Source organism: Corvus cornix, chromosome 18 (genome assembly GCF_000738735.6).
Source record: "Corvus cornix cornix isolate S_Up_H32 chromosome 18, ASM73873v5, whole genome shotgun sequence".
Taxonomy (NCBI): domain Eukaryota; kingdom Metazoa; phylum Chordata; class Aves; order Passeriformes; family Corvidae; genus Corvus; species Corvus cornix.
In genome coordinates, this window is record NC_046347.1 from 9,322,068 (window position 1) to 9,345,494 (window position 23,427).

Consider the following 23,427-nt stretch of genomic DNA (forward strand, 5'->3'; position numbering starts at 1 on the left):
TGAACTGCAAAAAAACCCAAAAAACAACACCCCACCTCTTGGTGCTGGGGGGACCATGAGGGTGAAAAGGGCTTGGCTGGAGGGCTGGGTGAGCGTGTGAGACTGGGGGACGCCCAGTGCTGCAGATGGTTGGACTGGGGGACTCCCAGCCCCCCCAGTGCTTCAGGCAGCTGTGGCAGAGCCCTGCAGGCTCTCAGCAACAAAGCAGTGCCCGCAGCATCCCCCAGCACTGCCTGGGGTCTGTGCTTCTGCAGCAGCAGCAGCAGCAGCGAGGCACCGGCGGGGTGTTCTCAGGGCTGCCTCTCCCGGCTCTTTCAGGCTGAGTCCTTTCCATCTCGGCAGCTGCCTTGAAGGATTTTTCGTGATATGTAGCTTTATGTACACGTGTGCAGTGTGCAAAGCAGGGTGCTCTTAAAAAGCCACTCCTGGGGAACAAATGAGAGCTCCATGCAGCAAACACCACCCAGCACTGCACTGTTGTCGTGGACCTGGCAGAATCTGATGGGCCAAGTGATTCATCCATCAAAATAATTTTCCAGAAAATCATACTACTGGAAGATTATGCTTTTTATTAAAGGAAAATATCACTCTTCATGTTCAGTACTTCTTGGCTTTGCCATTGAAGTTTAAGCAAAATGAAAGACTCTGTTTTGTGGGGTTTTAAGCTTGATTTAAAACAATGGAACTGCAGGGTGTAAATTTGGAGGGGGGATTTTTATCCCAATGCTACACAAAGTTCTGTTTTGTTTTTATATCAAATGTTAACAGTTTAATAGAAGAGCATAAGGATCTCCAACTTATTCTGGAGACACAAGCTAACCTTTCTGAGGGAAGGAGAGGAGTAATGGCATGAATGGGGACATACGCCCAACTACACCAAACATCTTCTCCATCATAAAGCTGTCTCCGACACAGATTTCCCCTCAACTGCATCAGCACAGGTCAGCCCCAAATTGGCACAGAGCAGTGCCATTCACATACACCCATGGTGGTGTTGAATGGTCTTTCTGCTTTCTTAAAAAAAGAAAAAGAAAAAAAAGAATCAAAAAAGAGAGAAAAAAGAAAGGAAAAAAAGAGAGGAAAAGAAAAAGAAAGCAACAATTGCAATCGAACATGCCTTGGTTCAGTAAAGACTCACATTGTGTAGTGAGACCCAGACATTTTAAAAAATACTAATCTTTTCAGAACACTTTCTGGATTTTTTCATGGGTGCAGGGAACATCAGTGCTCCGGTTCTGCATCCATGCAGGTCTCCCAGGGGTTCTGGGGGAAGCGGGGCAGCGCGATAAGGAGGAGGGCGATGCCACAGACGAAGAGCAGCACAAAGGAGGCGCAGGCACAGGCGAAGGACCAGGAGTAACTGTACTTGATCCAGGCTGTCTCCTTGCTGTCAATCATCCTCTTCACGGATTGTCTCATGACTTCAACAGAGATGATGATGCAGAGACCTGAAGGAAGATAGGAGCAGTGGGTTGAATCAGCTGTCAATTCTTCATCCTTAATTAACTGCTTCATCTGTTGTTTTGCATACAGGAACTGCAGTGAGATTCACAGGTGAGTCACTGACTTCAGTGTTTGAAGGAACCAGTGCTCAGAACTGCCAAGAGCTCTGCCATAACCCAGGTCAGCCACTGACTTGTTGAGCGTGATCTCTTAGGCAGGCTTGGATGGGAAGCTCAAAGAGGGGGAGGAATAATTGCATTCCCTGGGGAGCTTTTTCAGAGGTTGAAGAAGATTTTGTATTGAGGTGACAATTTGCACCCTTGTCTTTCACTCATTGTGGCATGTCAAGGTATTCCTGGCTCATGTAAAAGTGCAGTCTTCATGTGTTTGGGAGACAGTTGAGTATTTTGGGCCTGTTGAGCCATTTTGTTGGTTTGAGGCTTAATAAATGAGACAGAATATTGTGTGTGCCTGGTTCAGACTGGGGTTGGCAGTGAATATACTAGAAGGGAGTGAATGTACTTTTAAAGGGGGTTGGAGAAAATACAGACCAGCTGCTGAGCAGGACGTTCTCACACCACACAGGGACCTGTAGTCTGTGGCCAGGAAGAAAATGCTTTCAGGGCATTTTTAGAAGGGTCTCCCTCCCCCTGGATCTATCTTAAGTTTCTCTGTCTTGTCCTATGAACCAAGTGCAGAAATGCGAGCAGCCCTCCTCGTACCTGCGAAGGTGTAGAACATAGATGCTGGCTTCAGCAGATAATCCCTCTTCTTCCTGAAAGACAGGAGGATGCAGATCGTCCCGATGATTGCAAAGCCAACGCTGAAGATGGCAATGGCTGCAGCTGAAATGCTGTATTCTGCCAAAGGGAAAAAAAACACCAAAAATGATGGTGTGTGCCCATTTTGAGCCCGCTGCCATCAGCTGTGGGGATGTTGCAGCAGCTCACTCTGAAATACGTGCACTCCTGAGGCTGGGGCGAGGTGGCTTTGGTGAATTATTTCCCTCAAGTGAAAACAAGGGCAAGTATTGGCCATGTATCTTTTGAATGTGGAGGGTATAAAATCAGAGCAGGAAGGGGAAAACACTTTCTAAACACCTACTGAGCAAGCTCAGGGCGCCTTTGCTCATCAGCTCACCTGTATGGGGCTGATGGAGTGCCGGGCTGGAGTCCCTTTGGCTCTGCCGTGTAAATGTTTAAAGCCTTGCTGGGCTCCATGCTCTCGTCCCTTACATCACCCCACACTCTGCTCCTGGAGTAAATAGACAGCCCTCTGCTATTTTTATTCCATGCTTTCTGCAGAGCCCTGGCCCGTGCACAGTGCTGATGCTGTCCCAGAGCATGGAGAGCCGAGTGCTCTGTAGGTTCAGCACCCAAGCGGGCCAAGGGTGAAGTGTTTGCACAGGTCATTTTTATTCCTTTTCCTTTACAACAATGATTTCCAGCTGTGAAAACCCAGCTTCTTCAGGGCACAAGATTAAACCTTCCCCAGAACTCCTGGTTTTTGCTAAGCCATGCCCTGGACGCTTCCCCCAGCCCAGCACAGCTCAGTGTCTGGGTGGAGAGGGAGAGTTGCTAATTGAGTAATTCAGGCCTTCATTTGCATGTTGTGTTCGTTTTCAGATTAGTTTAATATTTAACACATGTAGCCATGCATGAACATCACATTGCCTGATGATATTTGCCTTTCAAGCCATTAAAAAAAATATCTCCCAGGCAAAATCATGAAGAATTTTTTTGCCTGTTACTAATTAGCTCCCATCCAAACGAGCTATTTCTGTGAAGAGGAAGAGCAGCTCACTCTTTGTTCTTACTGCTTTTTGTATCTCTGTTTTACTATAATTTTCTAACTGTTTCTCTTTTCCCTGTGTTGGAACGGCCTGAAAGTGTTCATTTCGTTGTAAAATTGTTTGCTGGGCTTCAGATTTTCTTTTTGCCCCAAAGAAAAGAAATTCTTCCTGATTTTTTTTTTTTCTGAAGAAGAAATTCTTCCTGATTTTTTTCTTCATTGCCCTGAAGGCATTGGGTGCATTCTGAAGATCGGGTGGCTGGATCAGACAGCAGATAAGTGAGCAAAAGCAGGTGACTCAAATATATGCTTTTCTATTCAGTTAAAATTCCTGTCTTTCCTGTCTTAGGAAGCTACTCTTTTAGGGAACCTATCTTCAGGGTTTTCCACCATTACAATTTCCACTAGAAGCAAAGCAGATTAATACATGTAATGTAACCATTGGCTCACATTTTCCACAGTAAATACATTGTGTGGCAAACTAGGAAGGAATTTGTCCTCAAAGAGAGGATGAGAAAGAGAGAGGAGCATTTTACGGGAGCCCTCAAAATATTTGGACTTATTAAAAATGTGAAACTTGTCCATGAAAGACTATTTTGCTGTAAACACTGACAGTTCATGTCTTTGTAGGATCCCTGTTCCTTCCATCCATCGATAGCTCTATTTTTTACATGACTTTCATATAAAATCAATATGAAGCATAAAATTCCTAATGGTCTTCAGAGAGCCTCTGCACTTCTTTTCAGGGTCAAGACTCTGCCTGGGCTATGATGTTTTCATTTAGGTTTTATTAATATCTTCCCCTTTGATGGCAAAGGCTCAGTGTCATGGATAGTGCCAATGTTGTGAAGTCATTTTTATGCTGAAAGGACTTCTTGCAGTTTTCCTGCATATTGACACTGTTATATATTTGTCGGACAACTTATGTAAAATCATGTTTATGAGTGTGATCATATATAAAAATAATTGTCCCCAGGAAGCTGGGATTTGACCTTGTCCAGGGCATTTTCCACATTTTTCCCAGCTGATGATGCCTGTTAGAAATTCTGCTGCTTTCAGTGGAACCAGGGCTGAACCCTCATTCTGGGGACCCCTTTCCATTAGATCTTATGTGCCCATCACTTCATCCAACATTAGGAAAATATTCTTCTGTTATCATTCTTACCTTTCTGGGTGGTTACTTCAAATATCTCCGAGGTCTCTCCTGGAGTGAAGTGCTTGAAGTAGGAGCAGTTGTGGTCTGAAAGAGAAAAGAAAATTCAATTTTGTGTGCTTGGAAACCTCTGATATAATGCAGTAGAAGTCAATTAGCTTTTTTTTGATGTACCAAACTTGCGGTGGTTTTGAGGCTCCCTACCCTTGGTGATACCGAGGAACTGGAGTTGGATCTGATTTCCTCAGGAGCAGATGAGGACACCAGGCTCCAGCATGGACAAGGCTGAGGCCCCTCTGATACCTTTTGTATCCCTCTCAGAGCTGATTGCTCTTCTGTTTAAAATACGAATTAGAGATGATTTTTCTCATTCTGTCTTTGGCCATCACGTTTCTTCCTCTCGGTGTTGCAGCATTTCCTGGGGATGTGACCTGCCATGCCAAGAGCTGAGCTGGCAGTTCTCCTCCCTCACCAACCCACCCACAGTGGCATTACCCCATTGGGGTGTGGTGACCTTGGAGTCCAAAAAGGGAGGATGGGGTGTTGTCATCCACCTCTCCCTCCCAGCTCTTCCCTCCTGCAGCTCCCAGATCCCTGTGTAGCAGTTGGGGGGGTTTTGCTGCATGCAGGAGTTTGCTGATATGGGGGTCCCAGAGATGAGGCTGCTGCAATGCAGCAAAGCACATGGTGTTTTACTAAGATAGGGATGCTGAGAGCTTTTTTTTGTCTTTCAGTAAAAAAAGACAAAAGTAAAAAAAGACCAAAGCTTTTTGAAGCCCAAGCAGTTGCCCAGGGAAGGGTAGGCCGTAGGAGCCAAGGGCAAAGAGGCTCTCATGCCAGGCTTTGTCTAAGTTTGATCCCATCAGAGCAGCCTATTAAGGTAATTTGGTAAGACAGCAGAGTTAGATAGAGGGAGCTTTATGAAGTTCCTCTGTCTGGACTTCACATGAGCACAGTGCCAGGTATGGGGTGTTCATAGGGGGGTTGAGAAGTGATCAGGGATCACGACTATGGGGCAGGGGGATATGGGGACGAGGGAGGTTGTTAGCTGAGTCTCTTGATGGCCACGATCCTTTTTCCTCCTCAGCTTGGTGAGGGCCAGCCAGGGGAGCAATGTCACTGCTGTCAGCAGACTCACAAGAGACTTCCAGCCTCAGCCTCCCAGGAGGATGGGGTCTGGTGAGGACCTGCTGACTCGGATCTTTGGCAGCAGCAGGGTAAGGGTGGAGGGTGTTCTTGCTATTTATAACTGATTTAATTGAGGGTTTGAAGGGGTGTGGAGCTGGGAGAACAGTTGCTCACCAGGAATTTGGCTGGAAGGGTGCACTGGTGGAGACATGCTGAGCAGTGCCAGCCCCAACTGTGCCCTTCTGCTGAGCTGGGTTGGGGGGGGACATGCTCAGCACCTGCCCAGCACCTCTTGGGCAGCCAGGGGGGCTCCCAATGGCCCAGGAAATTGAGCCAAGGCTGCCCGAAACACAAAAAATAGGCACCCCTTGGTTAAGGCCAGCGTTGCTTCCATTAAATAATGGAGTTAGCACCAGCTTCCAGAAGATGCTGTGGGGAAGCCTCTCCACATCCAGGCTGAGACAGGCTGCTCCAGCACAGGGGGAAGCCTGAGCCAGGCTGGGTGCAGGACCATGCAGGGACTGCTGTGGGTTTCTGCCTGTGGGCACAGAGAGCATTTCAGTGGTTCGTTACAGCATTAATTCCTCTGGCAGAAGATCCCTGTATTCTACCTGTTGGTTCTTGTGGGTTTTTTCTGTCATGTAAATGGCGGCTGCTGGAGTAAGTGACTCAGGGAGGATTTATTTTCCGTCTCCCAGGAGATAGGTAATTGCAAAGCAGCATTTTTGGGCCTGTTAGTGGAAGATTCCTTTGAGACACTCTTATCTACTTAAGTTTATAAGCTGACTTTTATTTCATCTGCAGATTCTTCTTGCTAGAGACGAGGTTAATGTTTAGCTCTTGCATCTCCTGACCTGTTCTTTATTATCCTTGCAAATGACTGGAAGAAATATATTTGATCTCAGCCTCTGTGACTCTAATCATGAATTTTGAGCCTCAAAGCAGTGGTTGTGTGCCTCCACCAGCAATTCAGTGGTGGCTGAGGCTGAGCATTGTGTCTGGGATGCTTTATTTGGGATTGTTTGGTTTAGCTTTTCATTAATTCTTTAAAGAGCCTGAACTCAAAGGAGTCCCCAAGCATGTGATACAAAGGTGGAGGCATCCAGACTTGGTGTGGTGGGAGCACATAGCTCTGTGTCCACTGCAGGGGAACCAAACCAGCCCAGTCCACCCTCCATTCTCATAAACCTTTCAGAGTTGGACTTGCCTGCAGGAGATGGAGCTGCCTCTGTCCTTTGTGGCCCTTAGCAAAGCTCTGCCAAGGTATGATAAAAGGGGTCATCACCGAGGTGGGTTGGTGTTTTTGGAAAATGTGCTTGTTGTGGGAAAATATAACTAGATTGATTTTGGTGAAATGCTGAATTGTTTTCAGTTCTAAGATGGTTCCATGCTCTGTTGAGCTGGGGATATCTGTTTCAACAAGTGTGTTATTCATCAGAACCAAGGCACTGCAGTGACTCTGGTGCCATCATGAATAAGAGAAAAGCCCATTTATGTCACAGCACATTTCCATAACAGATAGGATTTACACTGGGGTTGATAATGGATGAACATTGTGTGGTAATCTTTTTTCTCTCCACCCCAGTTGCATTATCTCTGCCACGAGGTCACCCCAGCGTGCTGATGGGGACAGTCCAGGGGCTCTGTGGTCGCATGAACTTCAGGGTTGTAATGTGGTTTATCACACTGTCCTCACCCCTCCAAGTCACCCCCTCACAGCCTTCCTGCTCCCTGCCGTTCAGATCCATCGCTCCTGGATGCGGGCATGGGATGCAAGAGAAGTGCAAGCCCACTGAACTGTGGTTGAACCTTGGGGAGATGCAATTTGGAGACTTTGTGGGGGAAGAAGGGGTGGAAAGATGATGAGATGTTTGGGCCATGCAGAGTTTTGGGTGGCAGCTTCCCCTGTAAGAATTGGAGTGACAGGCTGGGAAAGGGCTAGAGCCCACCCTGCTCTGGAACCTGAGATGGACAGAGAATGGGGGGTTTGTGGCAGGATGGATGGTTAGAAAATCTGGGATTTTAGTGTGGGCTTTCCACTTGTGATGAGTTTGGGAGACAGGACTTTAGAGCAGGTGTTAAGGTGAGGGCTGAGCAGTGGAGGGGGGCAGGCCTTGGGCTCTGACCTGGCCAATGAGGCCTTTGACACACACAGAGTTTTGGAGATGGTCTCTCCAAGCAGTTTAATTTCACACCTGTCTTGCAGAGTGAGTCCCTTGTAACAGGGAACAGGCAGCCCTGCTGACAACCCATTTGCTCAAGCACTTCTCCTCTCCAGTTGCCTGCACTCAGGTTCTTGTATTTACAAGGACCTGTTTAAGCTGTTGAACATCCCTGCTACTGCTCAGAGCACAGGAGCCACTTTTCAGGACAGCACCAGCACTGGAGTTACAGGCAGTGACGCCAAACTCCGTTTACAGCTGGTAGTAAAATGCCCCAGTGCCCACCGACCACAGTTAAAAATGTCTCAGTATTAATCTGAATTTGCCTGGTTTTAACAAACATCTCCCTGATCTTTTTGTTTGTTACAGCAGGATGCTGTACCCTTTTCAATTTGTCAACACCCTCGGATGGGCGCTGTAAAATTTTAAAGCTCTGCCTAAATCACAGCCCTGCTTTGTGGACTGCAAGCCAAGTCATCCTCCCCACTTTGCACTGCTGAGCTCAAAACCTAATAAATAACATTAATCATGCCATCCATTTTCTCCACAGGGAGCGACTAGTAAATGGTTATTAATTCAGTGATAAATTCTGATGCCTCTTTCCCAGTCCTGGCAGTAAAGTCTGGTTATGTCTCATGATTTTCAGGAAAAGCAGCACCCGCATCTGCACTTTTACTGTGCGTTTGTTCATTCACATTTTCTCGGCTGCTGCAGGTTTCACAACCCTGGTGTTTCCCTGCTGACATCCCTTCCCAGAAGTGTGAAATCAATCTAACAGGAGCCGTGCAGCTGCAGCCTTGCTCGGCAGCCCCAGCCCCAGGGCTCTGCTCCCCTCTCCTTGCTCTGATCCTTTCCTGACTAGAACAGGGATGAGGGTATTTATGTTATAATTGAGGTGTGAATTTCACCCTTTGGAACATGATTATGATGCAGGCTATCATCCAAATTCCAAAATATCTTTAAAAACTGGATGAACCAGCTCTGGTGTGGGGGACAGTCCAGCCCCTCCATAATTCCCAGTTACTCTGTGCCTGGCGGAACGCGGCACTGGGATGTGATTCAATGTCTGTGCAAGCACATGCTGATGTCTGTCAAAGATAGTGGCTGCTTTTCTGTGCCCTGCCTGTGAATTTGCTTTGTGCAGACAGCTGGATATTTATGAGTTTTATATTTACCCCATGGTCATGCAGTTTTGCTGTTTATCCACCAATTTCTCTTGTTTTTCCTTTTGTGGGAGTTCTCTATGTGCGGGGGAAGGCATGCAGCGAGGAATACATCTCTAGGCACGTAAGTACCTTCCTGAGAGACATTAAGCATATGGATGACACACTCCCAAGTTTGATTAGAGGCAGATCCACGTGCTGAGGGCTCAGCTCCTCTCCTCAGAATATGTAATTTGGCCAAAGAGATAAAGGATTGCAGTAATACAGGCAATATACAGTCAGCCCAAGCAGGAAGATTTTTCACAGGAAATTTTCAAGTGTATGTTAACATATATTTCATTTCAAGCAATGAGTCTAACATGAAGGCAATCCTGTTATTTCTATTCTGGAAAGCATCCAGTACCCTATAAGCCTTCTAAAAAAGCAGCGTGGCTCAGTCACAGAGGGAGTGTATTAGTGCAAACAGCACAGATGTTGCTGACTTGGCAGTCAGCAAAAATATAATGAGCTCCTTTAACCATGGGAATGGAGCAGCCTTCCCGGAAAGCTGCTGTGCCCGCTGCCCTGCCCATCGATTGAACTGGAGGTGGAGACGTGTGTGAGAGCGGGTGCCTCTGGTGAGAGGTGAGGAGGCTCCCCCTAAGTCCTTGAGAAATTGATTCAAACTCCATTTATGACTCTTTTTCTGGAGATTGACAAACTATCCTGCAGGTCCCTCTCCCTCCCTGCCCTGAGGAATGGCTGTTACTGGAAAAGCTCAGAGATAACCCAGTGCCCACCGTGGATGGGCTGTTCCTCTGGGATTATATGGATCTGGAAATCCTAAGATCCGGCTGTGTTTGGTGGACCCATAAATCCTCTCTCTTGCCTGCTGCTGTCAACATGCCTGTAGGACCCTTGGCTGGGGTTCAGCAAGATTCCCTCCATCCCAATTTCCCTTTGTGATTCCCACTGTGCCCAATCCTCCTCCCCTTCTCCCCGCCACTGTTGCTGCTGCATGGGAGACTCAAATATGGTCACAGACAGATGTGCAAGGCAACACAGCAAAGCAGCTCCCGGCAGGAGGGATTGGCAACGAGGTGTGTTTGCAGACCAACATGAAAACAGCCCCATGCACCCCATCCCAAATGCAGTGCCTATTTTCCCTTCTGCCATGTCCTCCAGCCTGCTAAACAAAGCCTGGTGTGAGTTCTGGTACTTTCTCCCGTGCATGCTCACGTACCTCCTGGCAAGCTGATGGGCCCACAGCTCTTCTCTTTGAGACCTTGCTCCTGCATGAAAATCCGTTTGGTGCAGAGTCTCCAGAGCCCGAAATGAGCCGCCTCGCAGGTGGTGGTGTTTTTCTCCACACTGGGGCTGAGCACGGCCCAGTGGTCAGTCACTACGGCTGCGAAGAGCAGCGAGATGCCCACCAAGATCACGGAGAACGTCAGCCGGACCTTCAGGGGTTTGCTCTCGTCCATCCCGCTCCGGACCGGCGCTCCCGACGGAGCGCGGCGGGGGATTCGCGAGGGCTCCCGAAATCCTGGCGCATCTAAATGCCTGGAAATGTCAGCCCCGGGGCCGCAGGCAGCTGCTGGGCTGTGTCAGGAGGCTCCCAATGCACAGCTCAGCTTTCGCCCCGTCCCATCCGGGTTGTTTTGGATTCCCACGCCTGGCAGGGCGGGCGCTCCCTGGAGCGGCCGCAGCCGCTGCTCAGGGGCTGAGATCTCTTGACTTGCAGCATGCCCAGAAATAGGCATTAATAGGATGATTAACTTTTCTGCGGGGTTACAAAAACATCTGTGTTTATAATGGTATTGGGCCTGAGTTCAGACTGATCCTAAACAGTTTAATAGCCCTGGAGCCCGCTCGCTCCACGCCTGCAGCTCACGGGAACCCCTGCACGGAGCTTGGGGCTGGACGTGCCTCCAGAGCCCAGCACTGTGTCAGAGAGTGATAAAATCAGCCAACTAGTTTATTTTATTATTTATTTATATTATAGTTATTTTCATTCTATGTTTTTATTACAATTATTTTAAATTAACCTGAACTATTCAAAGTAGGGGGGGGGTGGTTTGTGGGTTCCATTTGTTTCGGGTATTTTTTGTTTTGCTTTTCTTTTGGTTAGCTTTTTTTTGTGTCTTTTTTTTTTTTCCTAATGCAAAATCTCTCAAATGCTTGTCTCCTTTCCTATCAACCAGGTTCCCTGCAATGCCTACAGTAACTCCAGCAGCCACTCGGCACATCCATTCCTTCTTCCAGAAGTGACTTCTCTTGCCTTGAGCCCAGATTGCTGGGGCTGGGCCAGTCTCTCTCCTTCCCTTTGATATTTCAGCTGATTGTAAAGCCAATTTGATGGTAATGTCAATGCAGAGGCCACTGTGGAGGTGACATTACAATTGTGATGTCAAACTGAGGAGGGTGACAGTACCTTAATGTTAAAAGAATGGTTAAAAAAATGCCAGTGAAAAGCTGCAAATATCATTGTGTCAAGATAATGTCAGAGCTTCTCCAGCCCTGTTTTATTAACACCCCAGTTTGATGTCAAAATAAAGGTGCAGAGGTGTCAGCTCAAGCTGATGAGGACAATGTGGAGCAAGGAATTAAAGTGTAGGGAGAGCATGGGAAAGGGAGAGAAAAAAAAGTGTAAATTAAAAAATGTTGGTCTAAAATAACTGTAATTGAAATATGAAATATTAGAGGGGTTAACATTACTCTGCTCCGCATGTGACAGGGATGGGTTAGACACCCCTGTGGAACACAGGGATGTGTGGGCACCCAGAGTGGCATCTGGTGCCCCATTCTTGCTGGGATGTGGGAACTGTGGGCAGGAGTGAAGGTGCAAAATTGGAGGGGAAGGGGACCAGAGAGGGAAGTGGGGACATGGAGCAAGGCAGTGACCAGGGACGACAGGCACATCTGTGCTGGGGCTGACAGAGATATTAGAGGCTTCCATTTAAACCAGAACCAAGAGTTCTCATGAAAGCAGAAAGGCCTAAAGCATTAAGCCAGAAAAGAAATGCATTAAAGATGTAATGCCTTTTCCTTTGAAGTAGACGCTTGTTAAATTTCACTAGACATCAGTCGATCTCAGGAGCTGCATCCCGACTTCAATTCCTTGATGCTACGAACTCCACAGGTGGAGCAGAGGGAAGTGAATGTGTGTTTGCAAATGTGGGCACAAAGCGAGGCTCTGGTTGCTGAGGCATCAAGTGCTAATGATCCTGCTTTAGACCAATTACAACCTACAAGGACTGCAGGGGTGGGAACTCATTAACTTTTTCACTGGTGTTGGTCTTTGTGCCTCTTCCGGTGTTGGCAAGAATCACACTTCTTGTTCTCATTTAGCTCCTTCATTCTGGAGAAGTTCTATGGGTTTGGTTTGGCTTTGAGTTTCTTAATTTCCAGGAAACAAATGAAGTGAAATCAGAAGGGAGTAATTGATCCTTCCCTACTGCTGAGTGGAGCTGGGAGTGTGAACAGGCTTCCAAGAGCCCCAGCATGGGCAGCAGTGGCTCTCCAAGCTCACATTGCTGCAGTTGAGGTGAAACACTGTCCCCAGCCCCCAAAAATGACCTAGTGCTGCCAGCCCATGGGAAGAAAAGGGTTTTGTGGGTTATTTTTGGGCACCTGAAAAATGCAGAAGCAAACCAGATTTCTGGAGGAGCACAGGACTAAAGCAAATCCTGGAAGTTTTCTGCACATCCAGAAGATCACGATACCTAATCCTCTGGGAATGGTTCCAGCAGTCTCCCTGTGTCAGCTGGTAAATACTCACATTTAAAAATTGATATCATGTGAAATAAAAACAGACTATTAATGAGGACCTGTTGGAAATCAGGGAGGGCTGCAATTAGTTGCACTTTAGCAGCAGTGAGTGAGGGACACAATTCTGTTTCTCTTCTGGAGAATACGGCAAAGGAGGCGTCTGAAGCCCAACTATTGTGTTGTTTTTTTCCCCTGGCAGAGGTGGTGACTTGGCTCTGCTCCCCAGCACTTAACTCTTCTGTATTTCTCCCAGACCAGCCTCAGTATCTACCACAACCAGATTAACCTCACTCTGTGGTTCCCTGCTTGCAGAACAATGCTCTGCAGAAGACCCTCCCCAGGTGAGAATAACCCAGAGAGGGGGAGATGGCACCTGCTCTGCTCTCAGCTCAAATGTGAGTTCAGCAAAGAGCTTTCTTCAAACAGGGGCTCCTCAGTAATATTTGGGCTCCCCAGCCTGCATTGCCCCAGTGTGGTGACACCACTGGGATCGGGGTGGGCTCTGCACAGCCAATATCTGGGAATGCCACCAATGGCACCCTCTGAAAGCTCCCCGATTCTGGGGTTGGGATCATGGAAGGCAAGAGTGGAACGTGTGTGTGCGCTTTGGCTGGCAATTTTATTTTTCAGTAGACTCCCACCCCGCTGTATATAGCTGGCCATCCCTGCTGCCCCGTGACTGATCCACAGCTCCGTGCTCCCAAAATACCGCCGGCCATGCCGGCTGTGTCGCTGGGGAAAGCGATCCCCTGGCTCTGGGAGCACGGACCGCCAGCTGAAGGTCGCACTGGATTGCAGACAGGTGCAGAGCTTCTCCTTTCCCTTTTAGTTTCAGCACTGCCCATGTCTGTTTGTTTGCTCATTCCAAGGAAATGCCACATCCTCTTTTTTCCACTTTCCGAAGCCTGTCTCTGCTTCCCCCCTCCTATAACACCACCACGTTTCCCAACACCCCTGCTCGCAGTGGGGTGGCCACACCTCCTGGAGTCACCATTTACCCACAGACTTGGGATGTAAATGTGGGAAAAACCCTTATTTATTTCAGTCCAAGGGAATCAGCTTTGGGCCTGAGCTTTAAATGGCTTCACTACCACATGTCAGAGGCATTTGAAAAGATGAATCCTCTACCTCCCTCCAGATGTGCCAATTCATCATGAGCCTGGGAGAGGTGGGTAGAGACAGGCAGCCAGTCCTCATCTTTGTAGACAGTCTGGAGGCTGAGGAACTGGGAGGTGAAGTTAAAAGAAGCATTTGAAGAAGAAATATTGTCTCTGATTCAGGGATGGTTGGGGATGTCTGGGAGTAGGGAGAGGCTGCTCAGCTGCTGGCCCATGTTCAGCACTGCTCGTCCTGCTGGGATTTTGTGTGGTGATCACAGCAAGGCTGTGTGGAGCCTCAGCACGTGGGGTCAGGCTTCCTTCAGGCAAAATGGGCGAGATCAGGGAGAGGAGGATGCTCGAGGTGAGATCATAAGAAGCCTTAAAAGCTGGAGGAAAGCTCAGGCTTGGGGAGGGCACTTCAGAACACTCTGGATTGTTTTCCTCAAGGGTGGTTTGCAGTGGCCTCTGGCCACCACACCAGGCTCAAACTGGGCACTGAAACCACAGTGTGTGTCATACGGGACAAGTTTAAGCTGGAAATGAGAAGGTTTTTCTTACTTTCCAACCAAATAACTGGAAATATTGTGAAGATATCTTATCTTGGAGATTTTGTGGTCTGTGGAACCACAAGGATAATTTTATCTCCTCTGAAATATTGGCTGCCAGTAACATGGCCAGCTGCAATCAAACAGTGAAAAACATGAAAAAATAAACAGAAATCTCAGCTCAGAGAATTTGGAAATTAAAAACCTATATACCTTTCTCCACACAAAACCAAATACATTTAAAATGGTTTATTTAAAAAGTAAGGATTGAGTACATTATACATGGTTGTGATTATACCAGTAGAACTGAAGCACAGTGGAAATAACACTTTAGAACTGCAGACAGAAATGTAGCCTCAAGGGACGTGATATATTAGCCCTTGTGGATATGTGATCCATACAGAGAGAAAAGGAAATAGAAAAAGAGTTTATTGTTAGATGTCTGGACAGCTGAAGTGATTTCTCCTTTTACTCCTATTGTGTATGAGAAATGAGGGAGAGCTCATGGTATACCTGAAACTTTGTTTCTTGGAAAATCATATCTGATCCAATAGCATTTATTATTTTTTTAGTTCTGCTGCTACAGTAGCCGATTATTGTTAATGATATGGTTTTATGGTTTTATCTGCAGGCCTTGCTGGGAAATGCGGCTCATTTGTTCGATGCTGTCCACGGAAACCAGAGAGATGTGGAAGAACAGATGATTTTTTTTTAAACTATCACTGAGTGGTTTCAAAGTCTGAGCACAATCTGACTCTGTTCAGATAGATCAACCATGGAGCAAGACTGTTCATGGGCAGGAATGCTGCAAATTTTTTAGTTTTGTCAGAATCAAAGTTTTCCATGGAAAAGGACTGGGTTTTTGAAGATTTTTTTTTTTTTTACTGGAATTGTCAAATGAATTTTTTTGGGTTTGGCTTTGGTTGAACAATTTACTGCACTGAAACTTAGCTGCTGCATTTTCAGTTGCAGCCCTTGTTGTCCCACAGGACAAAAGCTCTGGTCCGTGTTATCTCCCCATGCCTTTGTTCCCTGTCCAGACCCCATGAGCAGCCCATGATCCCCACTCCAGCTCCATTTCTTGAAGGTGCCTGCTGGAGAAGGAGCAGATGTTCCAGCTTGGACCGAAACAGGGCATCCCTCTTGGAGAGCTGCTGGACCCAGCCCTGCCCTGGGGGAGGAAGCTCCGGCAAAGAGCAACATCCCAGAAAGCCCAGCAAGACTTTTCTTTGCCAAAAATACTGCACGTGCCTCTGCAGGTCTGAGCTGGGCTGAAGAAAAACCTTGGATTTTGGCTGGAATCAGATGGGTGGTTTGAAGCACATTCACTGGAGAACGATGACTAAAAGAACAAAACCCACGCGTGGAGCAAACCTCACACTGTCCACTTCCAGTTCAAGGTACATGAGTTTAGAGAAACAGCCTATACCTAACTCCTGGTTTTAAAGGGAATGGTTTTATTCTTAATTACAGTAAACACGGATGAGGACTTAGTTCTAACTATTAGTTTATTAACACAGTGGGAAACAAATATTTCTGGGAAATTGCACTTGAAAAATACATTGACTATAATTAGATGTAAATTAATTAGCACTTAGTATGACACACTAATGAGACAGAAGGTTGGTTTTTTTCATTGCAAACTTCTACTTCTATCATAGCTAATCAAAGTATTTTAATATTACGAAGTCTCAAAAAGTAGGAAATAATTTATTGTTTGAAAGCATAAAGATTCTTGTAAAAAAACCTTTCATCAAGAACTTTAATAATTTTAGAACCCTTTTATGTTGTCCTAGCCGAAAAGTAGGTAAAAAAGTTTTCTTTTCTGCCTCTGTTTGAATGTTTTTTAAAAAGCTTGTGTAACATCTTTCTCCATAGTGTGTTGATACAGAAAGTAGCACAACATTTTCTACTTTTAAGTCGTTCCCATTGCTCCATTCGCTTTAGCTCTCAGAATTCAGAGGTTTGAAAAAAGGATCCCAGCAGAGTTTTAACCTGAATGGAAACTCTTAATGAGCAGGGATGAAGGCTCCAACCCACCTCTGTCAAAATAACGATGTGGCTCTGCCAGGCTGAGGGCCAGGCAGAGATTAACAGTGACTAGGGGAAGACTCTCGCTTAAAATTGAGAATTGTGTCTTGGTTCTTGCAAGGAGAGAGGCTTGAGCAGGGTTTATCTGGGGCGAGAGGGGATTCAACTTGCTTTTTGGGATGTTAAGGCAGTTTCTCCGAGATTTCCCTGGAGGACTTGGTTCCACTAGCTGAAAGCCTTGTATCCAAACCACCACTGAGTCTCTGGCCCTGGGGCCATCATAGGATAAATGAAGACTAAAGAGGTTTTAACAGTTTGGCTGAGATCTCCCACTACCAGTGACTCAGACTTTCCAAATTATGGAATTTTTCTTGTCACCACTTGTCTAGTCTTCTGCTAGCAAAGATTTTCTGGGCAAAGATGATGGGGATATTCAAAGGAATTTACAGGAATTAGATGCTCCTCTCTCACTGCATCTAATTCATCTGAGGGGAATCGGGCACCTCATTCTCATATGGCTTGGTTGAGTGGTCACTGAAATCAGCATGAGTACTATTAAATTAAATTACCTTTGAGTCAGGACCTTGAACTTTGAGATCCAAGCCTAAGTGTAAAAACTGAAAGCAGGAATTTATAAGAAAAAAAAAAAATATTTCAGACTCTTTCAAAAACATACAGAAGCAAATACAAATTAGTTCCCTCCTTACGTGATGCATAGAGTTTGCTGTGAGCTCTCTGCACGTAAGTAGAGGCATCATTACAAAATAAATTAAATTAGGTCGAACCACCATTTCCATCTAAAAGCAACTATACCTTGCACCATGCGGCACTTAATTAATAATAAAAAGAGTTTAATAAATATCTCATAAACTGTGATTATTTTTTTTGTTTTGTTTTGTTCTGTTTTAAAAAATACAAAGTTGTCATCTGCTCTGTTAACGCTTGGCTCCCATTGCTGTGGGAATTTCGCCAGTCCAGGCGCATGAGCTTCTCATTTGCTGACGCACGTTGCTCAGAGATCTTCGTTTCCAGTAGCGTTAGTGTTGCACTTGTGAAGCAGTAAGGAAATAGGAATGCGGTCTCAGGGGAGTTGCGGCTCCGCGGCTGCCCCGGCTCAGCCCTGCTCCTCGCCTCACTGTAGGAAGTCTCTAGGGGCTCCTGACAGCCAGCACTCAGCACCTTGCCAGATCAGGCACTAGGGCTCGTCGAAATGAGAATTCAAGTTTTCTAAACGTTAGGCAAGAAATTATATTTGCAACTATGCTCGAGTCCCACCTACTTTAATCTTTTCCCTTTCTAGGTGTTTCAAGACGCACCCACCCTCTGCTCCTCGGCCTGCATTGCCCCAAGGGATGCCTTACCCCAGGAATGGGAGACACCCTTCCCACCCCATTGGGGAGTCTGTAATGCTCAGTACATGGGTCCTCTACGGTTTCAGTGGCACAGGTCAGTTTTAGAAAGTGTTGCCTTCAAAAATATTTTCTTTTTTTTCTTTTTTTTCTTTTTTTTTTGAAAGAGGCAAAGCTTACGCCATGTAAAAGGAAAGTGGCTCACTTGATGAGTAGTTCATATTCATCCTTGGGCTTGGTTAAAAATTATATTTGCAAGTTTGTATTAAGGGATCTCAATATTAGAAAAAAAAAGTTGTACAACAATTTTTCAGTAATCCTTTAAAACACACTGGTGGCCAGTCCTTTGCAGTTTCTCCAAGACTGTGTACACACTACAAAAGTGCAGGAACATGAACTGCCTTCATCTTGTGACACCAAGAACGGAAATCAACAAACTCCAATTAGCTTCAAAAAAAGCTATGAGCATGTAAATATCTTTATGTTGGTCCAGAGGATCTCCACTTGCTACCTCAACACATGCCACAATTAAAGAGGTGAGAGGGTATTTTAACATCGCTCCTGACAGATCCATCCTGTTTGGACATCTCTTCAAAAAGCATGAGGAAGGAAGATGCTTCAAACAGGTGTCGTTCTCCTGTTGACCATATTCACATGGAGTCCTTCCTTAAATTCCTTCTGGAGGAAGTTGTGGACCTGCAGGAAACTGGCTTCTTGGTCTGCGTTGTAGCTGGCAGCCGTGGTAACCTTCAAAGGCTCCCTGGAAAGGGTGTACATGGAAATTTCGTTCATGGGGATGGTGCCTGCTATCTTCATGCCAACCGGAGAAATGTCCCTGGATGGAGAAGGCTCCGTGGATCGGGAGCTGGATCTGGACCTCCGCCTCCTGTACCTATAGCTTGGCATCCTGGCATAAGGAGAACTGGAAGAAGTCTTAAGGAATTCCCTCTTGGTCTTAAACCTCAGCTCTTTGTTCTTCTCAATATAAATGTTCACAGCCAGAACACCTATGGTTTCGGCCACAATAAAAGACAAGGCTCCAAAATAAAAAGACCAACCATAGTTGTAATGGTTCTTTTTGTCCTCATCTCGCTTGTCACTTGGGTCACCTGCATTGCTCGATATGTAGACAATGATCCCTATGATATTACTTAGACCTGGAGGAAGAAAAACATAAATCAGTGGTTATGTGCCTGGGGAGATAAAATTCAAGCCACGTTACTTTCTGGACCTGAATGGCTCTAAGACTGGGACAAGGAAATTTTATTATATTTATTTACTCTTACATTTATCTCAAGGTTTCAAAATATTCCTGAAAAACAACCAATAGATCAACATATGGGTCACGCGTGCTCACATGAATCCCAAAATACTCAGCAGGACTTTTTCCCATCTCTTCACTGCCACAGTGGGAAAGAAGAAGCGTATGGGAGCTTGCTAGTATTGTTAGTGGGATTCTAACATCCAGAAGAATGATAAAAATACATTTGGAGCTCAGGGCTATGGCTGTTCACCTTGATCAAGATAAGTTCTCTTCCATCTTGCTGAATTTTCATCTAAATGCAGCATGCTTAATCCAGGCTTCAGGGAGAGGTATTAACAATGGGGCTGACTCTCTCAGATGTCTCTAGTGTGAAAAACAGGTTCACCTATCAGAGGTGAATGTTTTCTGCCTTCATATTAAAAAAAAAGGCCCTAGGTATAAGAGATGCCTGATTCATCTAATGTTTAATACATTTTAAATAGTGTAAAACATGCTTGTTACCGAATTTCACTTCCTTCTGCAGGAAAACCAAAAGCTTTTCTAGAACATACTTGTTGTAGGGCTTCAAGAGCAAAATTTTGTCTTGAGAAATTTGCCTGGTGTGGTTTTGTTAATGCCCTCCGTTCAGGAAAGGGATGCAGAGAAAGCACTGCCAAGGAGCTTTTCCACAGTCTTTTCCAGTTGAAAAAGGCAGGACTTCTTAAGAACTCAATTTAAACATACCTGCTGCAACAAAGAGAATCCCAGCGCTGAGAATAATGTTGTTTTTGCTGTTGTAAATCCTTCCTGCTCCGACACAGAGTCCTCCCAGCAACAGCAAAATTGTGCTTAGGATGGGGAACACGCTGGAGGCACGGACAATGCCTGGAGGGAGACAGGTAGGAAAGGAAGAGAGACAGTAATCATTTCCAATGCCTCCTTGGGTGGAAGCATGGAGATTAGAGTCGCAAAACCCTTGCTTTTTCCTAAAATCTTTGAGAAGAATGATTTAATAGAACCAGAGAATTGTTAAGGTTGAAAAAGACCTTTAAGATCATCAAATCCATCTGTGAAACCAGCACCTCCACCATGCTTAGCACTAAACCATATCCTTGAGTGCCACATCCACATGTTTTTGAACATACTCAGGGGTGCCTATTCCAGTGCTTTATAACCCTTTCAGTGAAGAAATTTTCCCTAATCTAACTTACTATTTTTTTTTATTCCTTTTTGCTAGAATTATCACCGATTCTGCATTTCTGGGCATGTTTTTGGGATGATGAGGCCATGAGGTGGTCAGTGTGACAGACTCTCAACTGAGTGGCTTCAATCTTTTGAGCTTTCTCCCAGGAAGTCCAGTGTTATTGGCATTTTCTGATGCCACCGTGTGCAGAATATTTCTGGCAAAGCACGAGGTAAGTGACAGTAAGACCCAGCATCACGCAGGGAGCAGCAGTGAAAAATTCATGAGCTGGCTGTGAACCCTACAACGTTTGGGACAGCTGGAGCAGACGGATCTGTTCCGTGGTGCACACCCAAGGTAAGCAAATTACAGCTCTTGAAGTCAGCAGCGCCCATGTTGCCAGCAAGCACGGCTAATAACCCCTTTTTCTTTTGCTAGATATTAAGGACATCAAAACCTTTCAGATTTCTAAGGAAGGAATTTTAACAAGTGTATCTTAGATGTATGTGTTTAGTTTCCTGACAGCAAAATAGTCATTTAAAATTCTGTATGCTTCAGTCCATTCACCAGCGTGGGCTATAAAATCCCCCACAAAAATATTAAAACACTACTTCAAGCCAGCTTTCAAAGTCGGGTCACAACAAAGAGTAGCAATCGACAGGGAAGTGGCAGGGAAGGAACAAAAGGGCTGAGAAAAAATAAACAAGCATGAGAAGAGAGATGTCTGTATTGTAAAAACCATTCAGGTTTAAAAGCTGGCAGGGGTTCCTGAAAGGCAGAGTGAGGAACCGAGTTTTATTGCTCTAGAGAGAGGATTTTTTTTTTTTTTTTTTTTTTTAAGTCGGGGAGATAAGGTGCTGAATACTGCTGCGGAAAACAGGATCACTCTGAAGCCGGGGAAAGGCGAGAGCACAGAGGGGAGCCCTGGCAGTGCGAGGGGTGCCAGGCTGGGGGGATCCCAAGGCGAGTGAGAGTCGGGGCTGCTGTCACAGTGGCATGGAAATCCCACAGCAGACTGGGAGGCCACGGGCACCCCAGGGCTGAATGAATGGAGAGGAGAAAACGCCATCTGGGCCGCTGCGGTGCCGTGACCGCCGCGGTCTCTCCGGGTCCATCCTCCTGGCTGACACGCACAGCGAGCGGCGCCCGTTTCCCCGGGAGAAACGGGCAGATGTTACAGCTGCTGCTTTCTCATTTTGCTGTCGATGGCCGTGGCGTTCCCGACTCAGTGAATCGCTTCCTAACGATTCCCCTGGTAACTGGTGGCAGAGCTCCCAGTGGCTGCGGGAGGGACAGGGCTGGGGGGCTGCACCAGCATCGCTCTGTGTGCCCTGCACGACCCCGGAGCCCCCGCTCGGCCCGGGCCTTGGAGGGAGGGTGCAGACGCAAACCCAAAAAGACAGTCCCTGCCTGGGAAGCTTCTGCCTTTATCGATCTGCAACAGCGAGAAAAGCCCATCCATTCCCAAACTAGCAGCGTCGCTGCACGTGTCCTTCACAGATGGGGCATTTTCCAGCCGGATCTGAGCCCAGTCCAGGCGGGTGCATTGCTATTCAGACAGCGTCTTGCAGGAACTGCCAAATCCAAGTGATGCGGGTGGGTGTAAGGTCTCTGGTCAAAGCCTGTTGAGAGGTGAGAGCCTGTTCCCTTGTCCTGGGTGTACCCTCACGTGTGTGGTATGAATTAACAGCACTTTGGCTTTTGGGTCAGTTTTTACAGTCAATTATTAGAAAAAGATTCAAAGTCAGTCTCTGCTGCTGGACATTAAGGCACCCCAAATCGCTGTCTGTCTGTTTGTGCCCTGGCTAAAGGCTTAAAATCTCCTGTGGCCCACCCTTTATGGATGTTGTTTCCTGTACTTTATGGTCATGCTGTTTATAATGATTCCAGTTAAGTCAAAGAGCTTTCCCAAAATGCTTCAGTGATATCATTGGAAGGAGCTTGTCAGACATGCCAATTGTAGGGGGTGGGTTGTTCCATTTGTACTAATAAACTCCAGAGATGATTTTTCGGTAGTAGGGAATTATTGCGAAGAGAAACAAAACACACAGTGTTCTCTTCCTGAAAAACTCCACAGTATATTTTTTCTCACAATATGTACTTTTAGCTCCGAAATTTCAAAGGAAGCTCATAAGGTACCACGTAGAATTTACATATGTCTCCTGATACTGGTAATAAAATGACAGCACATCAAAAAGCATTACGGCAATCTGGTTTTTGCTTTCTGCCTGGCTTTTTCTCCCCCCTTGTTTACCGTCCTGTCGGTTTGCATCGCCTGCTGTGCTCCGCTATGTGTGGTGACACCTCCTTCGGTGGAGCCGCGGCGCTGCTCCTCCCCATGGGGCTGCAAACCCTGCTCGGCTCGGGCTTTTAATCTCCAGAAAGGCAAGAGCCGAGGGAATGGCTTTGAAAACAGGATGCTCTAGCATGCAGGGAAGGAGGGATAAAATTGTAGAGATGTCCCTGAAACGGGGTGCCCTTGCTCAGAGCAACAGAGCGCCGACATCCCCAGCGCACAGTGAGGATGAGATCCCCCTTCTGCAAAGGGAGAGGTGCTTGTGTTTCCTGTGATGCTGGATGGGAGCAGCTCGGGTTTTGTGTGCCCAAAGGAATGCCGGAGAGGAGGGAAGCGGGAGAGGAGGGAAGTCGGGGCACGTTTGCCGCTGGGGATGCGGTAGCAGCCCGGGGACCGCGCGGGCTCTCCGTGCTGGCAGTGGGACATCTGCTGCTCGCTGGGGCCCTGCACAGGCATGTGAGGGGGATTTTTTTAGACATGCAGATTGGCGCGTGTTGCCACGGGGAAGGTTCAATAGAAAGGGTCTTGTTTGAGCTCCTCTGCACGTGTCAGTTGTCACCGTGCTGTCATTCGCTTGGTTTTGCAGGGAGCAGCTTGAACACCAAAGGGCAAAATCCAAACTCCTGCCTCTACCCACACCCTGGGCCAAAGTCTCCTAAAATTAGTCGGTTTTGTCACTGATTTCCATGGGGTTTTGGACCAGGGCTCGATCCTGCTAGCACTACAATGTTTGCATTTCTCTGAAGCCCAAATTAAATTGGGGACAGTGGTAGAGGCTGAGACCCCTCACGCTGCTCTTTCAGGAGCACGAAATACATGAGTGTTGGTGCCTTTGTCTAAGCCAGGCAGGAAAAATAAGGATTAGTCCCAACATGTCCCTCTGAGAAACTGTGCCAAGAAATGGCCAGAAACAGTGGAGAATGATATGGAGCCAATAGACTGCAAAGGCGTTGCAGAGGGCAAAAATGGGACGGAAGCTCTCACGTCCCTTTGAAACAGGATGCAAATATCCTCCTGTCTTAGACAATGATTTGGTCCCTATTACATATAGGTATGAGCTCATCTCCTTTGGATTTAGACATGTAACCTT

At 46.5% G+C, this 23,427-nt stretch overlaps 2 protein-coding genes across 2 annotated transcripts in view; both read right to left on the reverse strand.

The window, feature by feature from the left end:
* Positions 1–549: 549 nt before the first annotated feature.
* Positions 550–10,457, reverse strand: CACNG1 (calcium voltage-gated channel auxiliary subunit gamma 1). The gene is made up of 4 exons (XM_010410087.3): positions 10,063–10,457; positions 4,400–4,474; positions 2,166–2,303; positions 550–1,448 (listed from the first exon to the last, which is right to left on the reverse strand). Exons 1-4 carry the CDS (start codon positions 10,301–10,303, stop codon positions 1,222–1,224), a joined length of 681 nt encoding a protein of 226 aa, XP_010408389.1. The 5' UTR covers positions 10,304–10,457; the 3' UTR covers positions 550–1,221.
* Positions 10,458–14,469: 4,012 nt separating this feature from the next.
* The window catches only part of CACNG4 (calcium voltage-gated channel auxiliary subunit gamma 4), a 43,608-nt gene continuing 34,650 nt past the window's right edge, over positions 14,470–23,427 (reverse strand). The window contains exons 3-4 of the mRNA XM_039562377.1: positions 19,603–19,743; positions 14,470–18,772 (exon numbers count right to left, since the gene is read on the reverse strand). Coding sequence (XP_039418311.1) covers positions 18,234–18,772; positions 19,603–19,743 — 680 coding nt within the window. The 3' untranslated portion in view covers positions 14,470–18,233. The remainder of the gene's footprint in view (positions 18,773–19,602; positions 19,744–23,427) is intronic.

Coding starts and splice junctions, on each gene's coding strand:
- CACNG1 (XM_010410087.3), bottom strand. CDS start 10,303: ATGGACGAGAGCAAACCCCTGAAGGTCCGGCTGACGTTCTCCGTGATC. Junction 4,475..10,062: donor GCCCATCAGCTTGCCAGGAG/GTACGTGAGCAT, acceptor TTTCTCTTTCAG/ACCACAACTGCTCCTACTTC. Junction 2,304..4,399: donor TGAAGTAACCACCCAGAAAG/GTAAGAATGATA, acceptor TCCCTTTGGCAG/AATACAGCATTTCAGCTGCA.